The sequence below is a fragment of the Phoenix dactylifera genome, chromosome 11 (assembly GCF_051530095.1).
Source record: "Phoenix dactylifera cultivar Ajwa chromosome 11, Ajwa_hap1_PhDact_Kaust_v1.1, whole genome shotgun sequence".
Lineage (NCBI taxonomy): Eukaryota > Viridiplantae > Streptophyta > Magnoliopsida > Arecales > Arecaceae > Phoenix > Phoenix dactylifera.
Genome location: NC_143200.1, coordinates 5,234,199 through 5,261,778, shown reverse-complemented (window position 1 = coordinate 5,261,778; position 27,580 = coordinate 5,234,199). Strand labels below are relative to the sequence as shown.

The following is a 27,580-nucleotide window of genomic DNA, read 5'->3' as shown; positions in this document are numbered from 1 at the left end:
CCCAGCACTCTTTGTGGAATGTGGTGGTCTTCTCAGAAAAAAAGGGTAGTATCTATGTTTGTTTTTGATAGGTCAGCAGTATTAGTATAAACATGTGAAGCTGGTAAAAAAAGAGGAGGAAATTTGAGCTTGATATTTTAATTTTATGGATGTATATTGATTGAAACATCTACTAATTGACATTAGTACCTCTAGTTTTTGGAACAAACTGTATTCAAGAATTTTTTATGAACCAAGTGGCATGCTTGTCAAATCAATTCTGTAAGTACCTCATTTTCTACTGCTTAATTCTGCCAAAGTTAGATTTTAGCAATTGCACAGTTCCAACCCAACTGAAACAGGTGTACCAAATATTACTGTATGCATCATATGGCCGTGCACCACATCAATCATCTTGTCTCTTTTCTATGGGCTTTATTTATCATTTGCTCGTCTTGGTGATTGGCCTATAGGAACAAGATGGAATGATTGGTGTGGTATATGGTCATGTTGGTGCATGTGGTGTTGAGTATAATTTCTTCCATACCATAGCTGTGTGCCGGCGGTAAATGCTGGTAGTCCTAGAGAAAATAATGGAAATAATAATAAGATGACCTTGATGATCCGTGAGACAAATACTGCTGAAAACCGTATACAAGAGTATATTCGAAAATTTCTTTGTGTGCATACAAATTCAGAGGGGAATTACTTAGACACAATCTATCCAATAGTATTTTCATATCCCCACCACCACTATCTTATGATTTTATCTTTCGATCTTAGGGTTTTTTATATCACATTGAAGAGATTTGTTGAAATTATGTATAACATGTCTCCTTATCTCTACTTATAAATCAACCTATATAATGTTAATTTAATTTAGAATTAGGCCCCTCTCGTTTCAAATAAACATGGTTTTTGGTTAACCAGGAATGGTAAATGATTATTCTATCTTGGTTGCTCTCAACAAGGAGTTACAAGCACAGAGCTCTCCCCTTCTCACCTTTAGGCAAAATCTTTTTGTCATCTTTGTTCCTCATGCTGCCCTGGCTGTCGTCACCGATGCTTCCACTCGAAAATAATTCCCTATCCGTGCTCGGCAAAATTGATGTAATTATGATATTAAAAGTTGCCAGGCAAATTAACACATACATTTGAACTCATATTTGTCTCTACTCCTTTCCCTTTCTTTATTCTTGGCAGATTCACAAGAGTTATGGAAGATTAAGTTGAACTAAAAGTACAAAATAATAATTGATATGATAGAGATATGGAATTTAAATGAAAAATTAAAGAATGGAATTGTAGACAAAATCCTAAATCTTTACCTAATGATTGGCAACTGGCAGGAGATTTAACTTTGGGAGGAAAAGGCTGATGAGAGCTCGGTGAAAAACCCTAGCACTGTAAAATCACTAACTTTAGATGGGGAGAAGAAGGGGAAGAAATGGAACCTTTAAAATGGAGATAGGTAATTTTGTCCCCTAATTTACAACAGTCCACCAATCATTATGAAAATTCTGTATACCATTTTGCTAGCGTAAACCCAATATGTTTGTTGCAAATAAAATTAATATTACTAGATTGATTTGTAAATAGAAATAAGGAGGCGTATTTCATAATTTTGACGAAATCTTGGATATGATATGCCAAAAATGAGATCCTAATCCAAAACTAAAACATTCTTAGATCTGTTAAGTTTTGTTTGTTGAGAAGAAAAGATCAGAAGAGCAGAAAGTTGTAAGACGATACAGAGATAAAGAACATATATGAAAAAATTTATGTAAAGTTGACAATTTCAGTTTCATGATGTTATAGCCTCTATAAAATTATATTGCATGATCAAAATCCTGGTATTATAGAATCAGAGTTTTTAATTCTAAAAATATAAAATCATGAAATCTCATACTTATTTATTGCATCCAGACACACCCTAAGAAATATTTAAAGGACTGTCCTCAGTGTACAAAACTCTAAAGTGATATTATATTCTTAAAACTTAGCAAGTTTAATAATTTGGCTAGAAATAGATTTGCCAGAAAAAAAGATGCAACAATTGTAACTAGAGCTCATGTGGCGCAACATCAGGATGGTTGGTATAGGCTTTTGCCAGATAGAGTTGAAGCCTTTAGCCATGAATGAAATTACTTTCACAATTAAAGAAAAGAAAGAATAGAAGGGACAGAGAAAAGTGGCAATCGATGCTCAGATATCATTTAATAATCTTAACTCGTTTACCTTGTGCATGCAGTCTTTGAATCTAAATCTAACTCATTTGCTTTAAAGTAGATTGAGTTCAATTTCCACAACAAAAGCCAGTTTTATAATGTAAGATTAAAAAATAATCGGTGTGTACACCAATCTTATAACAAAGCTAATATAAGATTTTAGCACGATGGTCAGTTCAAAGTGAAGACAATCAAAACATCCTCTAGAAAGCAGGGCCACCTCTCTTAATGGTAGAAGTGGTATCATGGCATCTCTTTCTTTGCTCCTGTCATTTAACAATTTGTCCAACCTTAAACTTTTAAGCTCATATTGACATGCTAAAAAGGGCTTCGTATGCGCAGCTGAAAAAGTTTCAAGTAATTAAACTCAGAAAAAAAGAGAAAAAAGTGAAAAATATTCCAGACATTAAAAAAAAAGTGATTTAGACAAACAATGACGAAATTATTCTTCCACCATGAAGGCACTTTAGCTATGCGATAATATATGAAGAGCTATAATTATGTCACAACATTCTTACTACACCTTAAACCACATCCTCTCATATGGGATACATGTATGTCAATGAAAGTGTCCCAATTTCAAGTGGGTGTCCTGAGTCCGTGGCCTTGGCATGGCCAAACTAGTTTACAAGACGTCAGATAGATCATCATATCAAATACTTGGCAAATATGATTCGAAGTGTACATTGTTGTCGCACTTAAGAGACCACTTTGAAAGTCTGAGCGTGATAATATTTTGTCATAGCAAAATAGAATTAAGAGCACATCATGAATACATTTTTTCTGTTTTATTTAAGATAACATTTTTTTTTTGGTGATGGATATTTATGGTTTATTGAGTTTCCGAGCTTTAGGAAACTGAGGTTTGAGCCAATGAGCTTCATATAAGGGGCAACCCACAACATTATGATCATTGTTTTATTTTTTGAGCAAAATGTGGGGAATTTTTCATGAATTTCATGCGGAAGATTTAGTACACAAAATTGATAAAAATAAACTAGAACAATCAAGGCATACCTTGAGATCCTCGAGAATCTATTGATAATTGTTGCAAAAGTATCGATCCTATGGAAGAAAAAAAATACAAAAGCAGGGTAGATCTTCCTCTTTTTCTCCTCCTTGCTGCTTATCTCCTTAACGAGATAGGTGTCCCTTAAGAATGTAGAAACCTGAATGTCTAGGGATTTCATTATAGACAAATATATATAAAAGTGGAGTGGAGATCTAGCCAGATCCGCAGCATGATTTGTCCTATCCTAGATCCGGAGTATAACACTGACCGTACTATCGAGGGGTACAACCCACGATAATACGAAGCCAACATTACATTTAACTTTCAATACCATCTCAAATGTAATAGAATCAATAGGAAACCAATTTCATTATTCATTAAAAACTAATGTTGGTTTAGAGCTTCTAAATCTAAACATAAATACTAAGTCTATAATTCTCAATATTCAGAAAATCATTAACTACAAATTTATAGTCAATTTAAAATACTAAAATCATTCTACAAAATTGTCAAGCTTGCTAGCACGAACTCCATGCCTGGATTATCTTCCATCCCTACTGATCCTATTCGTATGAAGAGAGAAAAATAAAAATAGAGGTATATGAGCGACAGCTCAGTAAGTAAACCTTTTACTAACTTAACCGGCTCAAGCATAAGTTTTTTCATGCTAATGCATCATTTAAGAAAAATAACAGATATTCTAAAATAAGCATTTCATAGTACTATACATTAAAATAAGTCATAAAGCCAATCATACATGTATAAATCATTCATATTTCATAAACATGGTCTCAGATGTAGAGCATAAACAAAATCATAAATAATTTATTATTGATCAAATTACTTCTCTCAGACTAAATGCTAAGGTCACTATTATACCGGTGACAGAGCCGTAATCGACAAATACCAATTATTATTATCCGTTGATAGGATCGTATGCGAAGAGAAAGAAAGTGGATGAGAAGAGAGAGAAATCAAGAGAGAGAAAGAGAGGGATGGTTCAGTCTTTCCTCCTCTTCTTCTTTTTCCTTCTTTCTTCTTCTTCTTTCCTTCCCTTTTTTTCCTTTCTTTCTTAGCTAAACCGAAGAGAAGGGGTGGTTGTGACTATGATGGCCCGACAAGGTGGCGGTGGCAGGCAGTGGAGGGTAGTCGGCGGCGGTGGCTGGCCAGTTGAGTTCGGTGAAAGAAGACCGAAACAGGGGTGCCCTGTTTTGGACTGACTCCGGCTATTGCTGGCTCAAAATCATGGGATCGGAAGCCCAAAATGCAAAGGAAGGAAGAGGAGAAGAAGGAGAGCTCATACCTCAGTCTGATGAGGCATCCAAACAAGGCTTTGCGACGAAAATTGGAGGAATAATCCCGAGAACAAAGCTTGAAATCAAGAGAATTTTAGCCCTATTCCTTGATGGATCTCCAGGGGGAGGATGGGGAAGCTTAAATAGGCTAAATTCGAGCTTTCGGTGTTCGATTAGGCCTGGGATTCCATCTTTTCCGATCGAATCGTGATCGAAAACAAGGAGAAAGGAGATTCCCAGATGGAGTCCTCTCCCGTTCATCATGTGTGGTGCACGTGTAATTATTGGATTGGCTACTTCGAGCCAGCCCAAGCCCATTGAGAGTGCATGCCGGTCAATGGATTGGGCCTCACACTTAGTCGATATGAGCTATGGGCTAAATTCGTTTTGGTACTATTTGTAACGATTTAGGACTTCACTCAACAAGCTAGCTAAGAAGGTGTTTTTAGTGTTTTTTAGCTAATACCTAAGATCTACCGTATGTATAACCAACATGGGAGTAAACAAATGCACGCACGTGGTCTCACGCTCCGAGAACCAATAGCTGTAGGAGAAACCACATAAAATTGATAAATCCTTGCTGTTCAATTTACTCTCTTGCCAAACTTATCTCTTTACAACTTGAGCTTTCCAGACATTTTTGAATTGTCGATGCAATAAATCTTAAAATATTTATATCCTATTCTTATTAGAAACCACGAGACTTCTAGATTTTAGATATTATAGATGTGACACCCTATTCATAGCCAGCTGGGTGGAGCTGGCCGTGATCCTCGCCGCAAAGGTGGCAGGGCCGCGCGATATTGTCGGAGCCCTGTCCCTCTTCTTTCCTTTCTGGTGAGCTATGATTTTGGAAGAATAGCGCGAGGAGATCGTAAAATTTGACCCTGTAAATTATAGTGATCGTAGCGTAAAAATCTGTGAGCACTGTTTTGATTAAAAATATAGATAAATGGCAAATATTTGACAATTATGAATATTTTAAATTGCATCGTCAGCTTGATGAACTTGCATGATTTGTGCATACATAATTGGTTTGCTACGAGAATTTGTTATTATGATTATAAAATATTTTATTTTACAGTATAATTTTACTTTCTAAATGATGCATTGAATCACATAAAAATTTATGCTTGATCTGGTAAGGTAGTGCATGGTTACTTACTGAGCCATAAAGCTCATTCATCTCTTTATATTTTTTTTAGATAATTATAGTTGCTAGGAACGGGGAAGATTAAATGAATGAAGGATGAAAGACTAAGGCTTGAACCATAGTTGCAAGCTAGCAATAAGTGTAGTTAATTATGTCCATGAATTTATATGTTAGGTTTAGATGCTCTGTACCCGCTTCTTTTTGTTTAGCAAATGATATTGAATAAATTTTCTATCATGTTATATGAAGTGTTATTGTGGGCTTCATGTTGTTGTGGGCAATATCCTACGGTAGCACGGTCATGTCATGTTCTGAATCTGGGGCGTGACAATTGAATCCGTAAAATGATTTAAAAGAGAACACCAAAATTCCATCTTTATTGGACTTTTCGATGTGGTTCTTGCTTAGATAAGGTCCAAAATCCCAATCAGTCAGTTTCATTCACGTGGATGCACCTGACTAGTATTCCTTCTCACATCAATGGACCATTAAAGGAACACCATCTATGTGCTTAAATTGAGATGCCATTTTGTCTTTCCCATGAACCAAAAAAAATCTATTAGATGAGAACAAAAGGAGCAAATCTTACAAGCTGATGGTGTCTACTTACTGCCACTAAAAATTGGGAAGAGAAAAAGGAAAAAAAAAAAACAAAAAGAAAAAAAAAATCCCAACTTCCTTATCCTGCCACAAATATCTTGCCATCCTATGGAGAGCGATGGGTTCCTTATCCAATCCCACCAACATGCCCTCTTAAACAGCAATAGCTCCATCTCAAGAGTCATCCAAAGGAACCCCAAGAGCCATCGATCAGGATGCAAGCAGCAGCAGCAGTGTGTCTCCCAGGGCCATCGCCATTCAAAGGCACCAAGAGCTTGGTGACAAGGAGATCATCATCCAGGCCTTGTAGAACAGTCCTCTGCCCTCGAGCCATGGCTTCAGCTACCCCTGAGACCTCCACGGTCGACTACAGCTCCTCATCTTCGTATGTTAGCCTTCTTTCCCTTCATCTAATGCTTCTCACTCTAGTGATAAGAAAATGCTATATGTCCTTCTAAAAATTCTATAAAAAAACATACACATCAAGGGAACAATCATGGTTGTGAAAAATAGTGGTGATCATGAAATTTATCCAATTATGAGTGCAAAGTCGAATTACCTTTCTGCCTCTAATTTACCACATGCATGGGTGACTTAGCTGCTCCTTAATGTAATCAAGCTGCATATTAGTTTGAAATCCAGCAACAATTACCCATGACTGGTTATTGGGTTGGTGTTTCGGATCATATGCGGTGTTATTTTGTCCGAATTCCTGAAAAATAAGATTCATGGAGACAGTCATACACACATAGACAATATCACATATATAAATGACGTGTGTGTATATATATATATATATATATTGTTTTGAAAATACTTAAATAATGTACAAATGACATGTATAAATCATATCAATATACAAGTTCTCAAGTACTGTTAGTATTTGTGCAAAAATTAAATGTCATTATGCTTCTTGCAATATAAATAATGATAAAAGCACATGATTCTCCATGTCACAAGTTTCACTGTCTAGGTTAGAGACTGAATAAAAGAATGAAAATTACCTAAAAAAGGAAATGTTTCATGCACCATAAATATAAATAAATAAATCGAAACCTGCATAAAGCCTATCTATCCCACAGCTACATGCAAACCAACCATTCTTCCTTTTGAATATGTTTGTGTTTCTGAAGTATATGTCTGCAAGTAAGTGAGCAAGGGGTGGTAATTAAGAATCCTGCAGGTTTGAGCCTTTATCTAGTGGGTTCACAACACCAATTCTGATACCAATTGGGTATTATGCACATTGACAGGAATTATACAAAGTAGTAGCTCCTCTAGTTGCATGACCAATCAGCAAAACCAAATAAGATAACATGCTTTATATATGTGTTTTCAGTGTCTTTCCTGCAGAAGCCTGTGAAACAATTGGTGGAGAAGCATGCGACGTGGAGATGTTTCCTGAAGTGAAGCCTGCAGCTCCAGCCAGCAATACTGGAGCTAAAGCGAGTTCAGAAGAGGTCGAGCGAGAGTATGTGGAGTACAACGAGCCAAAAAGGTATGTTCGTTGCCATCTTAGACCTACTAACACAAGCAAGCAACTAAGTCGTCATGCCATGTAATAATCTTTTGTGCATGTTATAGGGTGTTCCCTGGTGAAGCATGTGATGATCTTGGAGGAGAGTTCTGCGAACCAGAATACCAAAAGGGCGTTTACGAGGACACAGCCCAGATAAAAGAATAGAGTTTAAATTCATGCTTTCTGTATGTGAGAATGCTAGAATCAAGAAAAGAAATAAAGGCTTTCATGGTATGCATCTCTGTCTGTGTTCATGTATCATGGAGGTCAGATATGGCTATTTGGTTTCAAAAGTTAATGGATATATCGAGTTTCCTTACATTCAAATTCATGAGTTATAGAACACTAAAAGCCTGCATTTTATGCCTACCTATCTCGTAGAAGTCCATGTGTTCTGTTATATTGTCCATAGCTCCATTCAAAGGTATATCAACAATGTTTAATAGCCATAACAACATCATCTTCTTTTCTATCTCATTCCTTGGGAGTGCTGATGCTCTGGCAGAATTGCTTGCATGAGATGGAGATGAGGGATTGATTAATATAAGGGACATCTTTTCTCAACTGCAATTCTCTTAATTTCCTCTTTGTTTGCATCAAAAGAAAAAGAAAAAAAAGCCTCTTTTCATGCATTTTATTATAAGATTTGTTATGATCAATGAGAGAAGTAGTGAGTTCTTTTTCATACATCATCAATGAAGATTCATGATTTGTCTTAGGTTCTAGATATTGCTATACAACTCTACAAATAAATCGAGGGAGTTAAGTGCACTATGAATTGGTGCCAACTCTTTTCTCATTGACTTTCATCATCATTCCTTGTTTTAGGCTGTTATTTCTTTAGGACTACTCAAACATCATCTAATGGTTCACTTATGGTAACCATCCCTATAAATGCAATCATCATTCACATAAGAATGAGCATCATCGTCTACATTGGAATAATAGTCATTTATATTGCAACAATCATTAACATAACAACAAGGTAATACATAGTAGGATTCACCATTATTAAGAGAGTAGAGTATGCAAAACGATCGAGAAACACAGATATATTGATTGAAACTATCAAAAAAAGATGCTAGAGTAGCACAAACCTTTGCTATAGAGAGAAATAGAAAGGAAAAGGATACATTGGACAGACTTAACCATTGCTGGAGTAGGTTAAAACTAGTGCAAAGTAAAAATAATAAAGAAGCAAATATGGAAGATAAAAAGATGCATTGATTGTATAGTAGAAGGGTTCCTTCCTTTTTTTTGTACAATCTTTCTTTTATACTCCACACTTTCAAATTCATAACTACTTGAAAATGTTCCTACTTGCATGTTTCAGTTAATTACTATTGCTAACCTTTTTTTATAGCGGTTGCTAACTAATTCTAGATTTGAATTATTCCACTCTAACCTTCCTGCTTATGCCGTTCAGGTGCTAGTACCCATAGACTATGGAATTTGAGCTTCTCGGCTTCAACTGGGTTTAGTCTTCTTTGTAAAATAATTTCTCCCTAGAAAATATCTTCTTCTCTCTTTATTCGGCCTCCCATTTGTCCATTCTTTAACAATGTAGTCTTTTTAACATCATGCATTGGTCGCTTCTGATGTTCGAGGTATGGTGCAAACAAATAGAGGTTTTTGTTTGCCTTAGATTGTGGTTTCAAAACCCCAAATGAACGCTCTACTCCCCTTTTCTTCAATGGCCCTCCATAATAACATAATGTGTGCACATTTATATTTTTTGTAGAGGTCTATTCAAAAAATAAATATTAATGACATTTTCTTTTGCATCAAGAACCTTCTAAATTGCAGGAACATACACATCCCTAATTACTTGGGTTACTGGGGAAGTTACTTGGCTCCAGATAAGTGATGTGAATTAGCATTTCATTATTTTTTTTTTTTGGTAGAAGATAGGAGAGGGGAGAGGAAACCTCACCCGCGTAGCAGCCCCCACTGGGCCCTTCTTTTACCAGAAAATGTTCGATGGTGGTAGAAATTTTGCTCATACCCTTTTCGACCCGTGGGTTACCCCACGTGTGAGTATGTCATTCCAGCATCACCTCAGTTTCAGCTGGACCAGATAGTGTTCCCACCAAGCGTGTTCAGATGGGGGGCATCCAGTCCCCAACATCGTGCATGTGTGTTCCTTTCCTAAATAATTTTGTAAAATCAATCAAAAACTTTTGGGGTTTTTGTGAAAATAACTCATGACGAACTATCTTAGTCAACACATCTAGGATGTAAACTTGCATCACCACGCCCTCCATACTAGGTGCCTAAGGTCTAAACATATAGACTTTTCCGGTGAGCACTAAAAGAAAGCACCATAGTTTATTATATCTTTTCATGTGTTGACAATATAAGACTTAGTGCTACGTCCCAGATCCAGAGCATGACATGGCCGTGCTACCGAGGGATACATCTCATGATAACATGAAGCCAAACATTTCATTTAGTTTTCAATTCCATCTCAAATACAATAGAATAAATAGGAATTCAATTTCGTTATCTATTAAATGCAACTAATACTAGTTCAGAGCATCTAAATCCAAATATAAAACTAAACCTATGATCCTCAATATTCAAAAAATCAGTAACTACAAATTCACAATCAACTGAAAAACTAAAGTTCTGTTCTGCTTTTTAGATCGCTAAGCTTGCTAACACGAACTTCAAGCCTGGACCATTCTTCGTTCCTACTAATCATATTCATCTAAAGAGAGAAAAACAAAAATAGAGATTTATGAGCGACACGATTTAATAAGTAAATCTTTCACTACTTGTATGTTAATGCATAATTAAAAAAATACAAAATAAAGCATTTCATAGTACAATATATTAAAATAAATCATAAATCCAACCATATATTCATAAATCATTCATATTTCATAAACATGGTTCGTGGTGTATAGCATAAATAAAATTATAAATTATTTACTATCATACTAAATGCTAAGGTCACTATTATACTCGTGATAGGGCTGTAATCGACAAACACTAACTACTATTATCCATTGGTAAGATCGTATGCCAACTACTATTTTCCACTTGCAGGGTTGTATGCCAACTACTATTACCCGCTGGCAAGGTCGTATGGAAAAATCAATCAATATAAGAAGTCTTGACCGGGCGGATGGTGGTTTTATGTGGGCCAGGTCTAGACAATTTGCTTAATGAATCGGACTCAATCAGACCAAGATCAATAAACAAGGTTCATCAATGAGGGTTTCAGAGACATTCAATAGGGCCAGGATGATCGGTCCAATAGGTGGCCCAAGAACTAAGACAGTTCAAGGCCTCTTTCTAGGGGTCAATTTGGGTTCGTAGATCATGTCGACAAGAGCTGATTCAAGATTTCATAAATCTTCTAGAGAGAGAAAGTAGAGAAAGGAACAAAGAGAAGAGAGAAGATAAGAGAGAGAAAGAGAGGAACATTTCTCTCTCTCTCTTCCTCTTCATCTTCTTTCTTCTCTTCTTTTTTTCTTTCTTCCTTAGTAAATAGAGGACAAAGAGGAGCGACAAGTGGCTGTAATCAAGGTGGTCTGGCAAGGTGGCAGTGGGCGGTGGTGATGGCTAGTAGAGGGCGGTTGATAACAGCGGTGTACTCGGAAGAAGGGGAAAGAGAATTGAAACTGGGGTACCTTGTTTCGGATGCAAATCTGGTGATTGTCGGCTCCAATCCCTGGGATCAAAAGCTGCAAACACAAAGGAATGAAGAGAAGAAGAAGGAGAGCTTATACCTCAGTCCGGTGAGGCTTCTCAGAGACTCTTTCCGGTGACGAATCGAGGAGGAGACTCGAGAAGAATGTTTGGAATCTACGACGATCTTTAGCGATTCTGGTGGAGAAAATCCAAGGAGGAGGACGGTGATTAAATAGGTGAAGTCTTCGAGTTCTAGATGAATTCGAATTGCTTTGAGAATGCATGATTCCCACCAAAAGCGGATGAGGAAGAAGACTCCTATCGAAGTTTTCTTCTCTGCTTCATTGTGCCACATGAAAGGTGACCTTGGGCTGGCCCAAAGAGGCCAGCCCACAAGCCCAAAGCAAGTTTGGGCCGGTCAAACCCTCACATTCTTCCCCCCTAATAAAGTTTCATCCTCGAAACTTAATATACCTTCATTCTTTCAAGATACTGAGTCTTTTTCTACTCCATACTTCCATTACGCAACTATGATCTAAACCAACTCTTTTACACTTATCTTTAAGCTTAATTTTCTACCCACGATCAAATCTATTGCTCTGATACCATATTTATCATGCCCCAAATTCAGAGCATGACATGGCAGTGCTACCTAGGGTAAACCCACGATAATACAAAGCCAAACATTTCATTTAGCTTTCAATTCCATTTCAAATATAATAGAATAAATAGGAATTCAATTTTATTATCCATTTAATGCAACCAATACTGGTTCAGAACGTCTAAATCGAAACATAAAACCAAAACCATAATCCTTAATATTCAAAAAAATTATTTAACTGCAAATTCATAATCAACCAAAAAACTAAATTTCTGCTCTGCTAATGCAAACTCCAAGCCTGAACCATCCTTTGTTCCTACTGATCCTATTTGCCTGAGGAGAAAAAAATAAAAATAGAGATTTTGAGCAACACAACTCAGTAAGTAAACTTTTTACCACCCTACCGAATCAAGCATAAGTTTTTGCATATCAATGCATAATTTAATGAAAATAACAAATATTACAAAATAAAGTATTTTATAGTGCAATATATTAAAACAAATCATAAAGCCAATTATGCATTTATAAATCATTCATATTTCATAAATATGGTTCCTAGTATGTAGCATAAATAAAATTATAAATTATTTACTATTTAACCATATGATTGATCAAATTACTATTTTCAGACTAAATGCTAAGATTACTATTATACCCATGATAGGGCCGTAATCGACAAACAATAACTACTATTATCCATTAGCAAGGTCGTATGCTAACTATTATTCCACCGGTAAGGTTGTATGCCAACTACTATTATCCGCTGGTAGGATCTGAATGTCTATCTACCCCCCTTTTAAAGGCCATACGTAGCTATCTGAAAGCCTTTTTGCCATAGTTCTTAAGACAATTTTTCTTAAGTCATTTTTTTGAATTATACATGAATAAAATACTAAATAGCTTTATAGAGTTCATAACCCATAAATAAGCATTTAACAGTAAAATAATAATGAAATTATTCTTTCATAACAAAAATATAATTTTCATAAATATAGAGTTCATAATTCACAAATAGTGCTTAATGGTAAAATAATTATGAATCCATTATTTTGCAATAAATCATGAGTTTCATAATATCGTATGTGGTTCAAGCTTCAGGGATTCTTCGTCTTCAAGGAGCAATGACATGCTTGCAAAAGGGCAAAACATTTTTGGTGATTTCAAGAACTCCTTTGTATGTTCCTTTTTTTCCTGTTTATTTTCAGTTTTTAGTGGGTCATTTAATATCAAAGACTGATACTAAAGATCTCAAATTACATTTTTGATAGTTTGATGAGCCAAGTTTATGCTAAATTAGTGTCTTCTCTGCTTCTCCGTTGAAGACACTAATATAGCAAGTACTGTTATAGACACTTTTTTGATAGTTTGAGAGTGCCCAATTTCCACCAGAAGCAGATGAGGAAGAAGACTCCTATCGGAGTTTTCTTCTCTGCTTCGTCGTGCTACAGGAAAGGTGACCTTGGAATGGCCTCTTTGGGCCGGCCCATAAGCCCGAAGCACGTTTGGGCCGGTCAATGGACCGGACCCTCACATTCTTCCCCCTTAATAAAGTTTCATCCTCAAAATTTAATGTGCCTTCATTCTTTAAGGATACTGAGTCTTCTACTCCACCATGCTTCCATTGCGCAACTCTGATCTAAATCAACTCTTTTACACTTATCCTGCGCCTATCTTAATGAATCATAACCTTAAGCTTAATTTTCTACCCACGATCAAATCTATTGCTCTGATACCATATTTGTCATGCCCTAAATTCAGAGCATGATATGACAGTGCTACCAAGGAGTACAACCCATGATAAAACGAAGCCAAACATTTCATTTAGCTTTCAATTCCATTTCAAATATAATAGAATAAATATGAATTCAATTTCATTATTCATTAAATGCAACCAATACTGGTTCAGAGCGTCTAAATCCAAACATAAAACCAAAACCATAATCCTCAATATTCAAAAAAATTATTTAACTGCAAATTCATAATCAATCAAAAAACTAAATTTCTGTTCTAATGTGAACTCCAAGCCTGAACCATCCTTCATACCTACTGATCCTATTTGCCTGAGGAAAGAAAAATAAAAATAGAGATTTTGAGCGATACAGCTCAGTAAGTAAACTTTTCACTACTTTACCGGATCAAGCATAAGTTTCTACATGTCAATGCATAATTTAATGAAAATAACAGATATTACAAAATAAAGTATTTTATAGTACAATATATTAAAATAAGTCATAAAGCCAATAATGCATTCATAAATCATTCATATTTCATCAATATGGTTCCTGGTGTGTAGCATAAATAAAATTATAAATTATTTACTATTTAACCATATGATTGATCAAATTACTACTCTCAGACTAAATGTTAAGATCACTATTATATCCGTAATAGGGCCATAATCGGCAAATAATAACTACTATTATCCATTGGTAGGGTCGTATGTCAACTACTATTATCCATTGGTAGGGTCGTATGTAAACTACTATTATCCACTGGAAGGGTCATATGCTAACTACTATTATCCACTGGCAGGGTCATATGCCAACTACTATTACTCGCTGGCAAAGTTGTATGAAACTGAATATCGATCTACCCCACTTTTAAGGGCCATATATAGCTATTTGAGAGCCTTTTTACCATAGTTCTTAAGACAATTTTTCTTATGTCATATTTCTTGAATTACACATAAATAAAATATTAAATAACTTTATAGAGTTCATAGCCCATAAATAAGCATTTAACAGTAGAATAATCATGAAATTATTCTTTTCATAACAAAAATATAATTTTTATAAATATGGAGTTCATAGTTCACAAATAGTGCTTAACCGTAAAATAATCATGAATCCATTATTTCACAATAAACCATGAGTTTCATAATATCATATGTAGTTCGAGCTTCAAGGGATTCTTCGTCCTTAAGGAGCAATGACATGCTTGCAAAAGGGCAAAACATTTTTGGTGTTTTCAAAAACTCCTTTGTATGTTCCTTTTTTTCCTGTTTATTTTTAGTTTTTAGTGGGTCATTTAATATCAAAGACTGATACTAAAGATCTCAAATTACATTTTTGATAGTTTGATGAGGCAAGTTAATATAGCAAGTACTGTTGAAGACACTAATTATGCTGCAGTAACCATGTATTGTAACTATGCATTATGAAGGTATTTTATAATAACGTTGGTGTGATTCTTAGGTCCCGAAGTGAGTTTGTTATCCTCTTTTCTTTTACCATTTCATTATTTTCTATGCTTCAAGTTATTTCTTCTCTATTTGTCTTCACGTAGGATTCTGCCTTTCCATAGTTACTTCGTACTAATGTTCCTAAATTACTTCTCTTGATATCCAAACAGCCTACCATCCAATCATGTTTTCCTTTGTTTGTGATATTTCATTTCAATTTCCCTTCTGAGATGTCTTTTGTGTTATAAAACATCAATGTTTTCCAAAAAAAAATCCAGTAGAACTTGATTTGGTTAGTCAAGTGCATGAACACTTAAAATTTCAATTCAAGCCCTACAATCCTAAACCCTAGATTAGATATAAATCATCAAATTACCTCTTTTAAAATCCTCTTTTCTCTACTATGATACCTTTCTAGATCACTTTAATTGAAAACTCAGTTCTAAACCTGAAATTCCAGCAACATTTTATAATAGGTCTCGCATTTTAAACCCTTCATGGTTTAACTTTGATCGAAGCCCTTAGTCTGAAACCAATTTTCTAGCAACATATATGTTTTAGCTCTATCCTAAACCCTACTAGATTCCATTACCTAGACTGCCCTACATCACTTTCATTAAATAGAGAATCTTGGAGGCAAGGAAGTACTACTTGCTTTTTCAAAACCCAGGATTAAAAAGCTCCTGACCTTTTGGTGAAGAACCTACACAACCAAATCCTTTCTCAAGGACCTCCATAGATGCCCGCAGCAAATAGAAATTAGATATCAAGTATGCTAATAGATTTGCATGGGATTCACTGATATCTGAACAGTAATTTACTATGATTGGATCATTCTTTTTTAAAACCTCGAGTCTATCCACAAAGACAACTAGCCAAACAAGTCAGCCTAGTGTGATATTGGAATAAGTTATTGCTATTTGGCTCAAATTCAACTTGCTGTCATCGTTTTCAGTTTCCCCAAGCTCAGGTGAACTGCTAGATTGCTATCTAATGATTTTGATGTTCCGGTGATATAAAAGTTGTAGAAAAATTTGGATTTTCATTTCCATTTTTGCAGATTTGGACCTATTTCTTGTACCAGGAATGGAACAGTTTCAAACCCCTGGCTCAATCAGATGCATTCCATCCACATTCCACATCCAGCACTAAACAGATCCTGCCCTTAGCATTAGAAATATGTGCATCTAGCTCTCAACAAATATATCCATTCAGTAATAAAAATATTTTCTCTAGTGAAGACAGTTTTGCTACTGAATGAATATGTTAGTTCAGTGGTGGATGCATAAGATATTTCTAAAACATCTAATTTTTGTCTTGCAACTCACAAGTGTTTTTTTTTGTGCTAATTGTGAAGTTCCCTTGCACTTTGCACTTTATTTTGCATTCGGACCCATGGTGGTTGAGGATACTTTGAACCATGTTAGAATCCATTTATTGTTAATTACTTCTGAAAGTAAAAGATACAAAAAGCATATAGAGGCAGACAACCAGTGCCATGCATCCAATTTACAACTTCAATGCTTAATTATTTGCAGGAGCACATGAAGATGGTTGTGTTGTAGAACAATGATCTTCACCAAGAGTCAGAAATTAGTAAGTGATGCCATGTGGCTGATCCAAAAGGATCATTAAAATCAATATGGACCACTATGGTCATTACAGAAAGGACTGGATAGTGCATAGGAGCGAGATTTGCCATATTAGGAAGCTGAATTATGCACCAAACTTCTAAAGTATCTAATTGAGATGCATTTTTTTGTTTGAAATTGGATACCTTTTCAAGTTCTATGATAAGGCAATACTTTATAAGGGTGTGGCCTACCGAGCAATTAAGATTAAGTTCCTTCATTTAGGCCTCAAAATAGGCTGGTCAAGCAAAAAAAATTTTGTTAGGGAAGAACTTGACTAAGTATATTCCCAATCTAAAAAGAATTAGGTGATGTGATTGAAGTCAAAAATGATGTAGAAGTTAAGATCTATCTTCTGTAGAATTTTAACTTTTTTATGACTATTTTGCTAGTCATGTCTATTTTGAGAAAATTATAACCTCTTTTAATTAGAAAAAGAATGCAACTTAAATTGCAAAGATGGACCTCATAAATATAAAAAGAGGCTTTGTAATTCGGTTTTATTATTCATTAAAGAAAGAAAAATGGACCTAGACCCTACTTTCACTAATTTTTTTATTTTCTAAATTTTTTTTAGAAAGATTTGAGTTGAGCAAGTTAAAGGAACCCTTTTTTTGTCCTTTGATTGGATCAACGGAAGAGATGACAAATGTGCTTATACAAAATTGTCCCACAGGGAGGTGTCATGAGGATAGACTAAAAGATGTCTGAGCAATTGATTATCAATTGGAGTGATTCAAAACAGCAAAAATGATTTAGTTTAGTTGTGGAGGTCACTTGCAGCCCCAAGAATTTTAGGCCAGGTTAATAGATAGCCGAGTCTTCAAGAAAAGATTCGCAAGAATGAAAATTCAGTGCCTTAGGCTGTCAGAATGAAACCTAGATTCTGTACAAATATTTGAATATGTTTGTCCTCATGCATGCTCTGCTAATAAAGGAAGCTGATTCGGTGAATCTCAGAAGTTGGGTTAAAGAAAGATCATAGAACAAGTTAATACATGATATGCTAATCATATGAAGGGAAAAAAAAATCATAGATTACTTATCTACTAACCATATGAAGAAAAGAAAATAACAGTATATCACCAACCAGAAAGACACAAATGGAAGAAAAACACAAATGCAACAGCCATATGACATCAAACAAAAATATGTCTGATATGAATATTTTCTAAGAATATAGCCTAACATATTCTAAACACTTCAAATAAGTTATCTTTTCAAAATGACTGGTACTGCTGAGAATGATGACTGCTCCCCGTCCTATCTGGTGGGCAATCTTTTTGCTTATGACTGGTCTCCAGTTTTAGAAACTGGATGCAAAATTTAGGTTATTAATCATGTCAATAATGAGGTGCAAAAAAATAAAAGGCCAGTAACATAAGACGGAATTGTAGTTAATTCTACCCAAGCTAACATGATATGGTAGATGTTTGATTGCATCCGGCTTTGTACAGACACTCAACAAAGTAGCATTTCACAGAAATGTTTTAGCTCCTTTCACAATCAGAAGCATCATAGTTGTACCAAGAAAACTATGCGAGGAATGGCAGCGAAAACCAGATGATTGAAGGATTGAGATAGCTATAATATTACAAATTAAGCAAAACATTTATGCTTCTAATTTGCATCTCAGACCAGCATAACTACCTTGGGAGGTAATAGCTGATCATGAAGAAGATAGGCTATTTATTGTTCTCATGTAATTTAGTATGGACAAACAGAATGTCCTTAGCTATTTATGCTTCAAGTAAACCTACATACTTCCTCAACATTCACCATTTCTTCACAACCTTCAACTGAACTGCTCAAAGCAATACCTTCGGGCAGCCAAATTACTCACCATAATCTTCAAAAGCTGATCTTCATCAACGAATCCTTTTTTGTGAAAGCCATGAACTGGTGACATGCATTGAGCATTATCAGGTTTGATTCCTTGCTTTTGCATTTCATTGAGTAACTTCAATGCTTCAGAAAAATCACCCTTTCTGCAAAGGCCGCCTATCAGTGTGACATGCATGGCACTGCTCATTGGATGCCTTTTGCAATAATGGCATCCTGCAACTTGAATGCCTCAACTAAGTTTCCTTCTTTACACGGAGTGTCAATCATTACATCGTAAGTTGCTTCATCAGGCTTTATACCTTTATCCATCATCTCCCTGAACAATGCTGATGCCTCCGACATGTTTCCTGCTCTGCTGAGCCCTTCAATAAGTGATGTATAAGTTACTGCATTGGGCATGAGATTCCTTTCCTGCATCTCTGAGAATAGTTGGCATGCCTCCTTTATCTTTCCTGCCTTGTTGTGCCCATTAATCAAAGTTGTGTAGGTAACACTGTCAGGCAAAATCTGTTTGTCCACCATCACTTGCAGCAACTGAGTTGCTTCTTGCAGCTTCCCAATCTTGCAAAAGCCATCAATCAAAGTGTTAAAAGTGAGAACAGTTGCAAAGCCTTTCTGCAACATTTCATTAAACAATTCAACAGCTCTCTCCAAGTTCCCAACTTTGCAGCATCCACCAATAAGAGCAGTGTATGTAAACTTATCAGGCAAGATTCCCCTCGACAGCATTTCATCATATAGTCTAAATGCCTCAGACATTTCTCCTGCATTGCAGTTGCCATCGATCATTATAGTGTATGTCACACCATTTGGCACTAAACCCTTCTCTAAGATGCTACTGAAAAGCTTTGTGGCGCCCTTCAAATCGCCCGACTTGCAAATGCCGTCAATCAAAGCATTATAGGTAACAATATTTGGCTCTACACCTCGGCCACACATTTCATCATGGAGAAGTAAAGCCTGTTCTATGTCACCTATCTTACAGAGCCCAAACATAAGTGAGCTATAAGTGTACACATCAGGAACCAATCCTTTATCCTGAAGCATTGAAAAGATCTGGAAAGCCTCTTGCATCTTCCCGCTCTTTGAAAGGCTGTGAATAACCACACTGTATGTTTGCACGTCTGGTAGCACACCACTTTCTAACATGGAATGAAGTGTGGAGAAGACCTTTGCAACATCATTACCTTTGCAGTAGCCATCGATAAGGTTTGTATAAATGATATCATTGGGCTTTAAACCATGACTAAGCATCTCTTGGAAGTACTTCTCTGCCTCATGCATATTCCCAGACTTACAATAACCATGAATAAAGGCTCCATATGTGAATGTGTTAGCCAACAACCCTCTCCCAAGCATTTCAGCAAAATACCTCAATGCCTCTTCCATTTTTCCTGTCTTACATAGACCCATTATAAGGGAATTGTAACAAAATGCATCAGGGGAAATGTTTCTTTCAGTCATCTTATCTAAAGTCTCACATGCTTCTATAATTTTACCTTCCCTGCAGTGACCTGAAATAAGAGCAGCATAAATGACTGCATTTGGCTTCAAGCCCCTTGCAACCATTTCCTCCAACAAACCATCAGCCTGCCTTGACTCTCCACAATGGCACAACCCATTAATAATCACACTGTAAGTGTACAAATTAGGTGACACATCCTTACTCTTCATCTCATCAAGCAATCGAAAAGCCCCTTGCAAATCCTGTTCTCGGATGTGCCCCTCGATGACCACATTATAAGTCATTGCATCTGGCTTCCAACCAGTTCGAATCATCTCCCTCAAGAGCTCGTGTGCCTTATCCATTTTACCCATTTTACACACTCCACGAATGAGATTGTTATAGGTGACCACATTCGGCTGCACTCCATTTGCCACCATCTCATCCCTTACTGCAAAGGCCTCATCGATGTTGCCTTCTCTCATAAAGCCGTCAACCAAAGAAGTGTAAGAGATGATATCAGGCTTTATACCTATGCGTGATATTTCATCCAACAGTTGTCTTGCTTCCTTGGACTTGCGATTCTTGCACAAGCCATTGATAAGCGCACCGTAAGTATAACCATCAGCAACTAGACCTTTCCTCACCATATCCTCCTTCAACTCAAAAGCATCCCCGAGAGCTCCAACTCTACAGAACCCAGTTATCAATGTGTTATACGTCACGGCACTTGGACTGCAACCCTTCTCCTTCATCTCAAAGAAGGCCCGTTTCGCGGAATCGACATTGCCAACCTTAAAATAAGCGCTGATCAAAGTAGTATAAGTGTAAACATCGTGCCCCAATGGCACCTCCAGCATACAATCATACACCTTCCAGAACAAATCCATCAAATTGGCTCTTAAAAGATCCTTCAACAGTGCATTACAACACCTCAAACCAGGCAAAAAGCTGCCACCTTTCATCAATAAAACCACTTCGGCGGCCTCCTTCAGCATGCCCATTTTCTTATAAGTATCGACCAGCACGTCGAAGACCGCCGAATTGGATCCTTCCGTGCGGGCAAAGCCATCGGCGATAGAATCTAAAATGGAGGAAGCCGGGGAATTGGTCTTGATCATCCGCTCCAGAAGACCATTGGCGAGGGGGAAATGGCCGGAATTACAGAGTATAACGGCAAGAGTTGAGAAAGAATTCAAATTCTGAGGAGAAGCCATTTGGGATCCTGACCAGTAGAAGAAATCCAGGAGGCGTTTGGGGTCGAGCACCTTGCCGCGGCAGAGGACGTCGGAGACCGATGCCGGGGTCAGCCGGCGGGGAATCCCGGATGCGGCCATGGCGGGCTTCCAGTTGGCGGTGTGGCGGAGGAGATCGGAGATCTCCCGAGCGAGATCGTCGCCGGCATCTTGGAGGGTTTCCGAGCTATAGAAGAATAAGAGGAGGAGATGGGATGGGAGAGGGAGATCGAGAGAAGGGTTTCTTCCGGCCAGAGAGGGTCTGATCTCTCTCAGAAGAAGCAGAGGGGGTCTTCGAGGGATTGGAATCATAGCTTCGAAGCCGGGGCACCTCAGGGGCCGCGCTCGTGGCCGATCGGTTATTTCGTGTTCCCAGCGTCGTGAAGATGGCTTCGACGCCGTCAAAATCGTTATTAACGATTGTACCAATTATCACAATAACGCCCGTTATTTATCAGTGCCCTTCTTTTACCCAACTAAAACAATTTACAGTTACCACTTAGGTAGTAGCGCAGTGAAAACGTGGCCTTACTTCTAACTAAGTGATTTCGAGTTCAAAACGCACGGACGTTGGTTAAATTGTGCAGACCAAATGCTCTATACTCGAACACGGGATTTGGAAGGACGTATCGCTCTGTTGGTAGCCTCGGTGATGCTAGGTGTGACGTACTCACACGTGGTATTCGTGCCGGAGCCCAGAGGGGTAACTGAGCCGAGCCCACAGATGGAAAGGATATGAGTAAAACCGTTCGGGGTGCAAAACATATGGTCATTTCTGCCCACATCAAACATTCTCCTAGCGGGATGGGGGCTCAGTGGGGGCTGCTACGCGAGGGTGGGCTTGTCCCTTCCTCCTCCCTTCTCCTTCTTTCCTAGCCAAAAAAAAAAAATAATTTACATTTACATTATATATATATATAAAGAAAGAGAGTGAACTTCGCTATACTGCAATCTTTCTTCATTCAGATTCAGTTGGACTGAATCGTTGAATATGATCTATTATTTTTAAAATATTTATATGCTAAAAATGATGTGATTTGCATATTCCTAATCTATATATAAATGATCAAAATAATATATATAATTTAGTGTAATTTATACTGTCCATTTTTAGACTACTTGATGCATACGCTAAGTTTATTTAAACTATATGATTTTTGGTATATAAGTAATTTAGAGGGAGTAAAATACACCAACGATTCAGACCATCGATGTAGAATCCCCATCGTTCAATCAAGATTTGAGTGGATCTCCACTCGAATGTAGCTCAATCTGGCTATATATATATATATATATATATATATATATATATATATATATATGTATGTATGTATATGTATGTATGTATGTATGTATGTTATGCACAGAATCTAGATATTATGTTTAGATGACAATTTATTGTTTCATCGTATCATTATATGCATATTTCTATGTGCAAAGAGAGCTTGCTTTTGCTTCTTTTTCCTCTCTCTTTTCTCTCTCACTTTTTGCATCTTTACCTATACTACAAGACTCGGAGATTCCGATGAATCCATATTGGCTTGAAAAAGGTCGGTTTAGGCCCATTAAATCACTTTATGTGATTTGGTCACAAAATAACCTCTATTTCTTGGTAAGTATGCTTGCAAAACTTGTTGCCATTTTTTCATATAACATTCAACTCTATAAAGCTGTAAATAAATGGCAATATCACCTCCTAGATTTTACTTTCTGTTAATCCTGCCACAATATACAACAATTTAATTGAGTCACAATCAATGCCTAGATTCCATCAAACAAGTACTCAAAGCATGTACACAATTTATAATTAGATTTGAGTTTTTTCGATTAATAATTAAATTTTTGTATGGTACTCTTGCCAACCAGAGAGGAGGATCTTGCCTTACCATCACCTATAAAATTACCATAAAAGATAGGCTAGGTCCAAGTTAGGTCATGCTTGCTAGAGACCCTGAAGAATTTGCTCAAAATGAGAGACTAAAACTGATAGGATGTCTTGCCTCCTTTGCTCCAAACGCCACATGCTCGTTGCTAAAATCTAATTAGGGTTATTATTGTTATTCTAAAAGTCCAATAACATTAGAATTCATTCTTCTTTGGGATTCTAGCATATTTTAAATATTTTTAAGATTTAAAAAAGAAATCTAGTTAAAGTTTTTTAGGGTTCTTTTGAAATTAAAAATTAAGAAGTTAAGCCACTTTTTAAAGTTAAGAATAACGAATAAATAGGTCAATAACACAAATATAACACCATTATTTGGTCACATCATTGGAAATGAAATAAAAATGTAATTTCACTATCAAATGATAAAAGGTTTATAAAGAACGTAATGTCAGGTATAGAATTCCTAACTAGATAATATGATAATAATTATTTATCTGCTTTCAAATTGAATTCATTATTTCTCTGATTTTCTAGTAGCTTTTGTATAGTATTGAGATCTATACTATCCATAATCTATATGAGAGTCTTTGATTATTCGTAATGTCAGGTACCAAACCAAATCGGCCCTTACATTGTCATACGCCCCCTCGGCAAATGGAACATATATCATATAAAAAACTTTCGAAAGCTCCCTTTTATAAGGTTGCCCTCTAGTTCTTGTGACGCCTACGGCCGGTTACAAAGCTGTTATATTTTTAACTTTCACTTGAGCAAATGATCAAGAACTAATGTCGGCAATAATTTTCCAACTTCACCGGCGATCCTTTGTGACTCATGATTGATAATCTCAAATTTCGATCATATATTGACTAAAATATCCCTTAATAGTTCAGTATACTGCGGCCTTATTGGCATAACTTTTGCTATGCTTGGTTAGTGGAATCTTTGGGTTCTATTATATCTTCTTCAACAGTTACATCTTGATGAGCCAAAGCCTCCAATTTAGGTTCTTCACAAACCCTAATACTTTCTTACACTAGTTGATAAGCCAATTTGTCCACCATAAGAATAAGTTCAACCATCTTCACCATGAACGCGATGTAGTATTATGTGGCTTAGTACTCCTATATGGTGGCTAATAAGCCAATTCGTCCATCACAAAAATGGATTTGGCCATCTTTACCATGGAACTCATCATACTTACTGTGGTTTAGTATCTCATATGCTAGCTGATAAGCTGATTCATCCATCACAAGGATGAGTTTAGCTGTCTTCACCGTAGGACATGTTGGAACATACTGTGGCTTTATGTATCAACTTTCAACCATGAAGACAAGTTTTTCAAACCATTTCGCTACCAAAATAGAAGATATTGCATACAGCTCTAAAAGTGGTCTTAGTATAATGGTCATTTTCTCTACAGGTGCTTCCTTAACTTTCTTTAGCAATAACATGATGGAAACTACACAATGTCCCACCAGACATACCACAAGGCTTGTTGGTGCTCTTTCCGTCCCATCCAAAAGTGCTATGGGGCCCATGAGCAGAGTTCCATCCTGATGCAATAGAGTAGAGTGGTGACAAGTCAGATGGTATGGGTTGATTTGCACGAGCATGCCACCAACATCGGATCAGTCAGAAAGTGGTCCAAGGGAGGATAGACAGTAGCGTCGATTTGAGTGCTTTGACTTTTACAAACTTTCGTTATCGTCACACCACCGTTTGCTGGATAAAAGATATAGGGATAGGCTATAGTAAAAAGGTATAGCGTTAGATTGTAGTAGAAGGGTGTAGTGCAGGGCTATGGAAGATATAGCACTAGGTTACTAGAAAAATCTATTACGTCTGCTTCTAGGATAAATAATAGAGTAAAATTAAGATAAGATAGAGATGCATTAGGTTTACTTTTAAAAGGTTTTACAAAGTGCAATTTTTACTTATTTATGCTAACATATATTAAGTGCACATAAGATGATTGCTCCCACATATGGCCCTCCTCTTAGTAGTTCTGATAATCGATGCTAGTTATCCTCCACTATGCATGCTTGTTAGTATGATTGTTTTGCAACTATCAGGGCAATAATCATATCCTTTCAATCTAGGTTACAGTTATGTATTTGAGATTATCTCGAAGACCGCTTCAATCATTTTGGTGTATTTCCATGTATTGCAGTTGATCATAACTAAGTTCTAGATATTCGGCTTGCTTTTAGATGAACTCTTCCCCCAGTCCAACAAGAGCCATGTGATTTTTATCTACTCTAGTTTCATCAAACCTAATCCACGCGGCAGTTATTCTTGCTTGTCAGTTGCATTGTTGAGATAGGTGTAAATATATAGTATAATAAAATATGATGCAATATTTTATAGAATAATAATATGATATGATATGATATAGTAACATACTAATATATATTCAAAAATTATAATAATAATATAATATAATATAATAGTATATTGTATAGTATAATAATATAACATGTTATAATATAATATAATATATCATGGGCATTTTAGTTATCACGAAATTTTTATGAAACTAGAAACGACTTTTTCCGATATTAGCCAAATAGAGCTTTTAGGAAAAAAACTCCAAAATGTAATTTTTTTCCAAATAAATATTTTTTATTTTTTGGAAAACTGAAAGCATTTTTTTCTAATCATATTTTACTATATCATTTGAAAATATTTTTTGCGCTTTAAAAAAAGTACTTTCTGACTCTCTAAAAATATTTCCAAACGAGCTTTAATCTATTATGCTTGACGGAGGAATGCAACCAAGAACTACTATTTTAAGATTGCTAAAAGAAATTGATGATCTGAAAAATGGATAGAGTGTATAGATTGGTCCACTGCGAGGACACCTTTTCTTTTCCTTCACGGAGACCTTGGATGCATTGGTCAGCATGAAGGCATGGCTTTGTGCTTGCAACTTACTTGACAAGATATAAATGAACGGGGGAGCTTCCGTGATCCATCGTTGTCATCTGGGCTGCATGCAATTAACAAATGTTGACTGGTACTAAACGCGCAGACTTGATAGTGACACTAAAATTAGTCTATGAACCATTAAGATCGGATTCATTGCATCAAATGGGCTTTTTCTTTTGACCATGTTGATATGCTTTAGTTTTTGTCCTTTTTCTTTTGTGGTGCGTGTGGCAAGCCTTATCCGGACCAAACGTGCAAGTTATTTGGTTCTTTTCCTCAGAAATCTTAGTCAGTCTAATAACCATTTCAACATATTATATTATTATAACACAAACACATTTTCTATCAAAGATACACACTTAGATGTCACTCCTCTCTCTCTATATATATAAATACACACACACACATATATATATATATATATTATTCTTGTGCCTTTCTGGAATTTGTAACATCTTAAATATGTATTTCCTTAGTAAAATCATTGCCCATAATTGCAAATGCATCAGACTGTTCATTTTATTTTGATGTATGTTGAAATTTACATTCATGCAATGTATTTTTTCTCAAAATACACACCGCATATTTAAGCAAACTCTCTTCCAATATATATTTGGTCATTGTCTAGTCTCTAAAAAGAGTGCGTCTAAAAAAGTCTCTAAGTGATGTTTGAGTAAGGGATAAAAAAAGACCAATGAAAAAGAGTGTGCACCTAACAAAATTAAAGTGCTCTTCACAAGTTCAAGAACCAAATACTGTGTTCTTAATGCCAACTGTTAGATGATGGTTTCTAGAAATTACCAATAATTACATAAAATAATAATTTTAAAGTTTAATAGCAAAAAAAATAAAATAAATAAAAAGAAAGGCGTACGATAAGTGCATAAAATAATAATTTCAAAGTTTAATAATAAAAAGATTTCAAAAATTAATAGAAAGAAGACATGTGAAGATATTGTCCAAAAAATGAATTTTAGCCCTTCGCATAGACTCATAGTGAGATCATCTCCAAGGTATAATGAATCTATCTTAGCCCAAAGCCTCCTATCAGAAGTACGAGCGTGTGGAGGTTGGACCCAATGAGCTTCTTCAATTGCAGCAGAAGAAGAGCAAGAAAGATCTAAAAAAAATTGAAAATGAGAAATAAAATTGATCGAAATATTTGAATAGGGAAAAGAAAACCTGACCATGCCATATTCATACATATACCTAGCTAAGCAAGCATGCATAGGGTCACTAGCCCATCATTTCTAAAGTTTAACCGGACCTTAAACAACCGAAGATCAATAAATACAAATATACTTGTAGTTAAATATTTAATGTAGGACGACTATAACCGGTTTTTTTAAAAAATTTAAACTATTTTCATAACGAAAACAATTAAAGCTTTCATTTAAAAAGT

The 27,580-nt window shown here is 36.0% G+C and overlaps 1 protein-coding gene and 1 pseudogene across 2 annotated transcripts; one reads left to right on the top strand and one right to left on the bottom strand.

The window, feature by feature from the left end:
- Nucleotides 1-6,390: 6,390 nt before the first annotated feature.
- LOC103707811 (light-regulated protein, chloroplastic-like) lies at nt 6,391-9,430 on the top strand. Of its 2 annotated transcripts, XR_003385867.4 has the most exons (4): nt 6,391-6,652; nt 7,607-7,765; nt 7,852-8,017; nt 9,213-9,430. XR_003385867.4 is itself a non-coding variant. In XM_008792471.6 (3 exons), exons 1-3 carry the CDS (start codon nt 6,483-6,485, stop codon nt 7,949-7,951), a joined length of 429 nt encoding a protein of 142 aa, XP_008790693.3. In that variant the 5' UTR covers nt 6,391-6,482; the 3' UTR covers nt 7,952-8,113. The 2 variants fall into 2 exon arrangements, 1 of the variants encoding a protein (XP_008790693.3); XM_008792471.6 differs by lacking the exon at nt 9,213-9,430 and having other exon boundaries at nt 7,852-8,113.
- An 8,955-nt stretch (nt 9,431-18,385) lies between these two features.
- Nucleotides 18,386-21,766, bottom strand: LOC103707812 (uncharacterized; annotated as a pseudogene).
- Between the last annotated feature and the right edge of the window lie 5,814 nt (nt 21,767-27,580).